Source organism: Silene latifolia, chromosome 4, assembly GCF_048544455.1.
Source record: "Silene latifolia isolate original U9 population chromosome 4, ASM4854445v1, whole genome shotgun sequence".
Taxonomy (NCBI): Eukaryota; Viridiplantae; Streptophyta; class Magnoliopsida; order Caryophyllales; family Caryophyllaceae; genus Silene; species Silene latifolia.
Genome location: NC_133529.1, coordinates 55,926,301 through 55,935,103, shown reverse-complemented (window position 1 = coordinate 55,935,103; position 8,803 = coordinate 55,926,301). Strand labels below are relative to the sequence as shown.

At 42.1% G+C, this 8,803-nt stretch overlaps 1 protein-coding gene across 9 annotated transcripts; it reads right to left on the bottom strand.

The window, feature by feature from the left end:
* Nucleotides 1-1,190: 1,190 nt before the first annotated feature.
* LOC141653504 (uncharacterized) lies at nucleotides 1,191-6,040 on the bottom strand. Of its 9 annotated transcripts, none has more exons than XM_074461287.1 (7): nucleotides 5,743-6,040; nucleotides 4,283-4,447; nucleotides 4,069-4,179; nucleotides 3,136-3,217; nucleotides 2,999-3,019; nucleotides 2,144-2,237; nucleotides 1,191-1,679 (listed from the first exon to the last, which is right to left on the bottom strand). In XM_074461287.1, exons 2-7 carry the CDS (start codon nucleotides 4,291-4,293, stop codon nucleotides 1,597-1,599), a joined length of 402 nt encoding a protein of 133 aa, XP_074317388.1. In that variant the 5' UTR covers nucleotides 4,294-4,447; nucleotides 5,743-6,040; the 3' UTR covers nucleotides 1,191-1,596. The 9 variants fall into 9 exon arrangements, with proteins under 9 accessions (XP_074317388.1, XP_074317391.1, XP_074317385.1 ...); XM_074461290.1 differs by lacking the exon at nucleotides 4,069-4,179 and adding an exon at nucleotides 5,341-5,501 and having other exon boundaries at nucleotides 4,287-4,447; nucleotides 5,743-6,017; XM_074461284.1 differs by having other exon boundaries at nucleotides 4,069-4,185; nucleotides 4,287-4,447; nucleotides 5,743-6,017.
* Between the last annotated feature and the right edge of the window lie 2,763 nt (nucleotides 6,041-8,803).

Genomic DNA, 8,803 nt, shown 5'->3' with positions numbered 1-8,803 from the left:
CCTATCTCTTCCTTAACTCTTTTTCCTGTGACAACAAGAATTGATTTGAGACATTTTAAAACGAACAACGCATGTCAGTCGATGTGAGTACACTTAACCGATATTCCATTCCAAGTTGTAGACCCGAAACTCCGTGTCCATTTTCTTACCTATTCCATGTCTGGCAATAGAAACCTCGCTGCAACCCAGTTTAGGACGAGCCTATCTCAAGAGATTCTGGGACGAATCCAGACCATCTCTCTTGTTAACAATCCATGACGGAAGACAAGCCCATTCCCCACAATAAACAACCCGCTTCACACCAAAGGTGTTAGTCTGACCCAAATCCATGGTAGCAAGCAGATCCAAGACGATACGAGCCATGATCAAAGACAAAGGCTCAATCAAGTAAGTCAATGTCAATATCCAAAATCAAAGTCATCTTCAAAAACCTGAATCAAGAATCCGAGCAAAAAGACGAGATATATTCTAGACCAAGAATCTGAGTCAAGAATCAATAACGAGTTTGAAATCAAATGTTGAACGGAATACTGTTGAATTCTATATAGAATCAAGACATCGATGAAGATGGTCAGCTAGCACCCTCACTTAGCCTTTCACACATCACACACCCTAAGTCCTTCTCGAGACCGTTAGGGGGATCGGAGATAGTTAGGAATTTTGAGAATCCACTCAAGCTCATCAAGTATAGTAGAAAAACCCCCTATAGTGGCGGTCATAAATGACATTTTTGTGGCGGTTTTTACAGATTTTGGGTGCGCCGTATATCACGGGGTTGTTTATGTACAACCGCCACAAATGCTCTCCTACTGTGGCGGTTGTTACAAAAACCGCCATTATAGACATATAAAACGACGGTTGTTAGACAAGAACCGCCACTATAACTCATCTATAGTGTCGGTTATTTTTGAAAACCGCCACCATAGGTATTCCAATAATAACTTTCTCCCACAACCCGCCAATACATGTTCTCTATAACGACGGTTGTTGTTAAAGAACCGCCACTAAAGGTAATTATGACGTCGGTTGTTAACAAAGAACCGCCACTAAAGTGAACTAATAGTGGCGTTTCATACTTAAGAACCGCCACCATAGATAATATTTTAAAAAAAAATTATTTGCTACCAAAATTTCGGCAGCAATGTCCTATTAATTTGCCAAGCCAAATGGGGAAATAAAGGAACAATACATACAAAAGAATGTCAACCAACGAACTTGCATATCATCCGAGAGAACAATAATGTCGATGTTCAAAATTATACATCCGAGTGCATAAATAATCACATACACGTCTCACAATATCACGGTAGCAATGGAGCAATCTGGTGATAATTTTACCATGAGACGTCTCATAAGAGAATTAAATCAAGGACTAATTATCTCATCTTTGTAGTTAGCACATACATACCGTCCAAGTCTAAGACAAGTATTTGGCGGGAATCTCCGTGTTTGTTTAGGAAGCAGCATTGGCCGACCGAAATGTTGGAACAACTGATGATAATGCAGGCAAGCTCTTTATAAAATAATATGGATCAAAATGGGTTAGCTCTTTACATTCCTCCTCCACTTCTACGGATATATCAATCCTGCCGTTGCTCATCTATCATTTGAGTTTTTCATAGCAAGATATATATCTGATACTTCCGAAGACAGACAAACCTCATTTGTATCCACATAACCTGACATAAGCACCAAATTACATCAGAAACACATGATATTGTGATGTAGTTTGCAACTTTGCACATACATGCATTTGACTACAATATCATTGTGTAAAATAATTCAACATCAATAGGAATAATTCTGAGGATTAGGGGTTGTTAAGAGACCAGATAAAAGATGAATGCTCTTGATCTTGACAAAACGACTGATCTTGAAAAACAAAATTTGGACAGGAAAGAAAAAAGGGGGGAAAGTGAAGTCTAAGCTATAAGGCGTCCCATATAAAGTTCAATTATCTCAAGTTTCAAGCCGACCACAATTCAAATAAAATGTTACCCAAGTTCAACGCGAATTTCATGTTTTACGCTTTAGGCTGTCAGAATAATTACTAAAAAGGGTGTCAATTTAAGTATCAAATATGCATTAAGAAAATAACAGCTCTAAAATGCATGTTTCACGTCTGAACAACAACTACACTAACCTGCATTAACGAAATCTTGTTCAATGTTGGAGGAGTGAAATGATGGTGAGAAAATTGTTCCCGAGTCACAATCTGTGGTACCCTCGTTACGTTCCTATGAGAATTCATTAAGTTACAACAGTCAAAAGGTGGTCAATCAACAAAAAGGATTACGACAACAACCTGAAGTACTCTGTAGATATACAAGTGATGAAGTTGACAGTTAGTGCAGAAGGTTTAACAAATCCACTTCCCCTAGATATGAATTCGACTGTGCCTAACAATTAAACGTCCGTGATATAGAGAGTGAAACAGTGCAAAAAGATGAAAATAGAGAGACAAAAAAACAGTAACTTTGATAAACAAGAAAGAACAGCTTGTAAATAAAATGAGTTTAATTGTTAATTAAAAAAGAAAAAAAAAACTCAGGAAAGCTTTGTTTTTTTAGGCACTTGTGTTTGGGATTGTCTGTCTACACTCAATAAAACTGCAATATATGCAATCTAACTAATAACTGAGAGATTTACCATCTAATTACCCGTGTTTTCTTATTACTTGTTTTTGAATGAATTTTGAAAATTCAGCACAATGACAGAAAAAGAAAATAGAGAAAAGATTTCCCTATTATTTTGTCAGCTACTTGTCCATTCCAAGCATATTTTAGTCTACCATAGAATATTTTCTCAGTTCTCACCGATCCATTCTAAAAACAAAATTAACAGAACGGACATAGCAAACTCGCTTTATCCAAACTGGCTAGCTCACTGTATGAAGCCTTAACATAACTACCTAATATTGTGGGCAATGTGATAGAAATACAAGTCCAGGAAAGCTCATAAATACTTAAACAGACAGTGATTCAGTAAGGATACATACCATATTCCACATTCTCCAATACTGATGCAAAGTTATCAATGTTGCAAGCACAGGCAACAAAATAGAATTCACAAAAAAAACATTAGTAACTCAAGTTTTTCTATGGGCATTCGCTGAAACTTGAGATAAATGTATACCTCTTCAAATATTCTTACATTCCACCAATCCTTGTAAAACTTGCGGTCACCAAACATAAGAAGCTCGGCCAATATGTTTAACCTACAATTAGAAGACAGCTCCAACGATTGTTTATATAAATCAGCATAATATGCCAGACTGTAGCATATATTGTTTTAGTCATCATCAGAAAAAGAGGATCCAGCATGATCAGCAGTCTACACAATAGTTTTGCCTAAATAGAAGCTCTACATTAAGCACAGCACATTCCATGACTTGACTAGAACTTAAGAGGAAACACTTTATCTTTATACAACGAGCTTCAAATTAGGCTCGATTGAAAGAAAACAAACAAGCGAACAAATGAGTTACTCAAAAAATCTTAATTCTCTCCAACAGCTCAACCTTTCCTTCTCACCATCTTTTTTCTCATTTAAAGTTAAAATCTAAACTCAATTTATCTGATATTCAGAACCCATACAAAAGGCTCTAAACCAAACAAGACCAGAAGTTTTATCTACATGATTAAGAATTTGAGAATTGGGAGAACACATGTGCAGATTGATTACTTTATAGTAATTTAAAACATTCGAATATGGTACTCTCTCATCATTGATAAAACACCCGAGATGTAAAAAGTTACACCTATCAGTTCCCAAGTTAGGAGAAGGAGAAATGAAAAAGAAGAAAAAAAAGTTCTATTTTGCGTTCTGTGAACTTTTTTCGTTTAATCTAAGCCGAGGAATTTATGAGAGAAGAGGTAAAAAGATGTCTGATGCTACCAGATACGTAGATGCAACAGCTATAAGAGAAAGAAGGAGAAATAGCAGGGTTGAGGTGGATATGCGGAGAATCCATGGAGGGACTATACAGCCCAAATTAGAAGAGCAGAAAACATTATTACATCATTTCAATGAATCAGATGAATAAGCTAATGAGCAATGACTTCTTACTTGCGCTGTTTTGTCTCACTTAGCGATATAGTATATAGATTGATACTCAGGTTCATAACGGGGTGCTGGACTGTTGAAATTATGTTCACTAAGACCTTAAAAATGCACGAACTGCATCTAGATAGAATTCAGGAGATTATCAGAGCTCGTACAATCCAGAAAAAAAAAAAAAAAAAAAAAAAAAGACAAGTCACAGTTGAACAAAATTTCTCACCTACCTTCCATGTGACAACATGAAAGGTTAGAACTCAGTTCATTGTTTCACCTAGCTCGAATGAGTTTTCAGATACTTGATCATTGAAAACCCATGGAATGTATCCACTTCAAACAGTTCTTTTAGCTCTTCGTCACATAATATTTGCTTCTTGTCTGACGGATCCTTCAATACAAGCAACACAGAAAGGTCAGTCAGCAGATCACTCAGCTAATAAACAACTACATCGTCCCATCATTTAATTCCCTTTAACTTCGGTATAAAGATCAATAGATCCCTTATCCACTCTCCCTTTCACATCATTAGAGGGGTGATGGACATGGGGAGGAAGGAAGCGTATGGGGTTGTACGATAAGCATGGTGTAATTTGGCAATTTGATAATAGTGACGATATTTCTCAAAGTGGAAAGGTAAACATAGGATTGACCTATATATTAACACAAGATTACAGCTATGTACATTCGATTACCCGCCAGTTTCGTGAGCCCTTGAGGCAATGGAGTAAAGTTGTTGGTCTCACTTAGCATCTTGCTTTCTTACATCAAATCTGCTCAAAACTTTGACAAACTAAAATATGGATTTCTAGTTATTTCTATTTAATGTTATTGTATATCTCTTTAGTCTCTACGGGCAGTCAGATTGATTGATGCTGATATAGGCTGCTGGTCTACCGACAAACATTGAATTTCTACTTAAACTATCCAACCACTGGGATTTTGAGAACGAAGAAGTAGAAACCCACTTCATAGCGCACCACAAAGATACACTGCTAATTCAAGTTGCACAGAGTTGGAAGAACAGAGAAAAAGTCAGCTACGCATAATGCTATGGAAGAACAGATAAAAAGTCAGCTACGCATAATGCTATGCTTGTTGCTGCATGTCTTTTTAAAATTGAAATCAACACTTCAAAAGGCTATCATGGTATGTGTAGCTTTGTAGGCGACTTTTATACAAACTATTCAAGGCTGGTGATACTTACAATGGCAATTTACAGGCGAAATGAGCCTGCTTTATCTTGAAGAATAAAGTAACCAAGTAGCCAAGAGGACAACTTACCAAAGGTGAAAAAAACAGTAGAACATGCATAACCACACATAAAGATTCCGGATAGAGAGCTTCAAAACCCTTTCTATTGTATAAAACAGGTTTCCCATCACAATAATCACAATTTAACTCAGCTAATACAAAAGCCAAATCAAGTTCATAAATGACACCACCTGCAAATTAGAATATCAATAGAAAACTTAAAAAATATTAACATACCAGAAATTAGATTAAAATCAACACCCGCAAATTACAAAGTTGAATCGAAAAGTGGTAAAATTAATGACCAGAAGTAAGGTTTAAAGTTGAACAACACTATCAACAACCTATTGTCTGAAAAATATCAAATTAGATTAAAACAAGATTAACTAGGGTTTCAATTTGGGGTTTATAGATTAGAGTCTCGAGTTGTACCAGCGATGTATTTAGGCGAAGTGGATGCCGTGGTCGGAGCATCGAGGGCAGGAGCAACAATAGAAGCAGCGACAGTGGAGATGGTTGGCGAACATGCTGTTGTCGGCAAGCCTGAGAGATGGAAGTAAAGGTCGTTGGGGTGGTTGTAGGTTAAGAGGAGCCAGCGAGAGGATTAAAAGCAAATCGAGTAAAGAGAGTGAAAAGTTGAAGACGATGGAGTAATTGTGTGTTAGAGAGACGATGGAGTAATCCTGTATTTGTGTGTAATTGTGTATAGTATTAGAGAAGACAAAGGAGTAAAACTGTATCTGGTATTAGAGAACTCTAAGGGGTGTTTGGTTCACACAATATAGGTATGAGGTATGGGTTTAGAATGAACCAAATTCATACCATGTGTTTGTGATGGGGCATATTCTGCACCGCTGACCAAGTCAACATATTGAGCAAGGTCAAAGATGTCCACAAAGAAGTCAACGACCTGCAGACACTGCAGCCAACGGCCCATCGTACGGTCACTGGTCTCGGATGACAACCTTCCAAAGGGACATACCCGCGTACTCACATCCAAGACCCCTCGGCGGTGAGTCAACGGGGCCAGCCGGGCCGCCATAGAAACCTCTCCGAGGGTAGCTCGGTCTTTTCCACCGCTAGCCACTTGGCCACTTGCCATACGTGACAAAAGGTGAAGTCTATAAATACTCCTCAACCTTCATTGAGGAAGGGATCCAATCAAAATACACAACTTAACCTAAATACACTATTCATCCTGATAATCTTCTTTATCTCTCTACAATATATTCCTAGCCAATTAGCATACAACATATACATTTAAGTTTTGACTTGGGCGTCGGAGTGAGTACGCTTGCACAAGCCAAGCCCTCGGCCTGCTCATTGTTGCGGGGAGAGCCGAGAGGAACGAATAAGACCAAAGGAGAATCCTACTCAAGACATCATTCTACAAGCCACGGGTGGTAACGATACTTGCTGCGGAATTACACCCTGAACAATTGGCGCCGTCTGTGGGGAAAGACACTAGAAGCTAGTCACATTCATTCCCAAAACAAAAAAAAAAAACAACAAAAACCCACCCAAAAAGCTAAGAAGATGTCAAAAGAACAAGAGGTGTTCGAATCGACGAGCCCCTCCACCCGGATGATACCTTCAACAATTCTCGAGTCATACAGGCCCTCCGCCGGCGGAGTAATCCAACCGGAGTTCGGGATGCCAATAACACCGGATGCGACGCGACGCCCGCCAACCAAGTCACCCTCATGGGACATGTGGTCGACGTGGCATTGCTAAAGCAAATCCTGGACCTCATCGGTAGGACGTCGGCTCACACCGTCACACCGACAAGAGCGGCGGGACCCGTCCGGAGACCAGGGGCCCGAACGTGACTCCAAGAGACTTGAACGAGCACCTTTGGAAGAGGTTGGCCTGTTGAAACACCTGGAGGAGCCCGAATGCGGTGATGGACATAAGTCCCGACCGCACTCGCGGGGGACAGCGTCACCGCAGCAGCCACGAGGCCCACTCCGGAGGAATGAAAGAAGTCCGACCCATCGAGTCGGAGAAGAAGAAGCCCGACTCGCCGAGTCGGGAAGGAGTCCCTCCCGCTACGAGGAGAGGAGTCGGGCTAGGAATGCGAGGAGCCGATCGCCACGTGTCGTCCGGCATGTGATCGATGGCCCCTCGGCGCCTACGTCCTAGAAGTCCAGGTGCCAACTAAGCTCAAGTTGCCACCCATATCATACAAAGGGGAGGGTGATCCACCACCACGCCGAGGCTTTCGAGTCTCACATGTCAGTATGGGAGCAGCCCGATGAAGTATGGTGCCGAGTCTTCCCAACGACATTGCATGGGATGGCTCAAAGTTGGTACAAGGGGCCTCCCGACGGCTCGGTGTACTACTACGCCGACCTAAGGGACGCCTTTCTAGCCCAGGACTCTTGCAACAAGAGAAGGGCCGTGGAGACATCGGACCTCCTAACTATCAAACAAGAAGGGGCGAGTCTCTACGGCTACATGAAGAGGTTCGACGGAAAGGTCCAACAGTTCGGGAGATTAATCCCGAATCGCGGCCTTCGCCGATGAAAGGCCTCCCAAGGGGAGATTTGAAAAATGAGCTCATCAAGTGCGGAGGCCTGGGCTTGACGCCGCCAGAAAATGGCGAAACAGCCATCAAAGTAGAAGACTATCACAAGACGTGGTTAGGCCCCAACGAGGCCGAGCACTCGAAAAAGAAGAGCCGTCGGGAGGACACCCGGATGAAAGACGCCGTGACAAAAATAGGCCACGGTCGACAAATCTGCCAGAGACAGACTCGACGGGCGCCCGGGGGAGTTCGGGAGCGTACTACAAAAAACGGTACAACGATCACACCCCCTAGTCGTGCCGGCCGCCGAGGTATTCGCTCGAGCAAGAGCGAAGGTCGAAGGGAAAGGCCCCTAGGCCGAGAAGCGACGGTGACACGAGCGATCTTGTAAGTACCACGGCCACACCGGACACTTAACCAACGACCGCCGACATCCGAAGGACGCCATTGAAGAGAGCGATCCGAAGGGGAGCCTCGGCAAATATGTTGCCAAAGGCCAGAAACCGAATGCCGGCGGGTCAAACAGCAAATCCGTCTTCGAACGGATAGGAGTAATCCATGCCATCACCGAGAGCAACGGGAATGGTGGGTCCGCTCATGGGCACAAGCGGCACCTGTATGAATCGTGCCAAACCATCAACTTTGTGCCCAACACAGCCACCCCCGCTTCCAACATCCCCGATATGACCATTGGGAAGAAGGACTACGAGGAGTCGTCGCTCTTCACAAACCCCACTTACGGTCCACTTAGACATAGCCAACCACTTGGTAAAGAGGTGCCCGATTGACACGGGCGCCTACACAAACATTATGTACGAGAGAGTGCTTTCTCGGCCTCGGTCGAAAATTGAAGATTTGAGACCCAAGACCAACCCGCTGTCTGCTTTTCTGGGTCGGCCTGGTACCCACTGGGTCGTCAGTCCGATCTAGGTGAGGTTCGGCGAGGGAACTGCAGCCAGAATGTTA

What these genes read in the sequence shown, in the direction of transcription:
- LOC141653504 (XM_074461284.1), bottom strand. An exon ending in AGTGAGACAAAACAGCGCAA is followed by an intron (nt 3,218 to 4,068) that starts GTAAGAAGTCAT and finishes TTCTAATTGTAG; the next exon opens with GTTAAACATATTGGCCGAGC. An exon ending in ACAAGATTTCGTTAATGCAG is followed by an intron (nt 1,680 to 2,143) that starts GTTAGTGTAGTT and finishes TGCTTATGTCAG; the next exon opens with GTTATGTGGATACAAATGAG.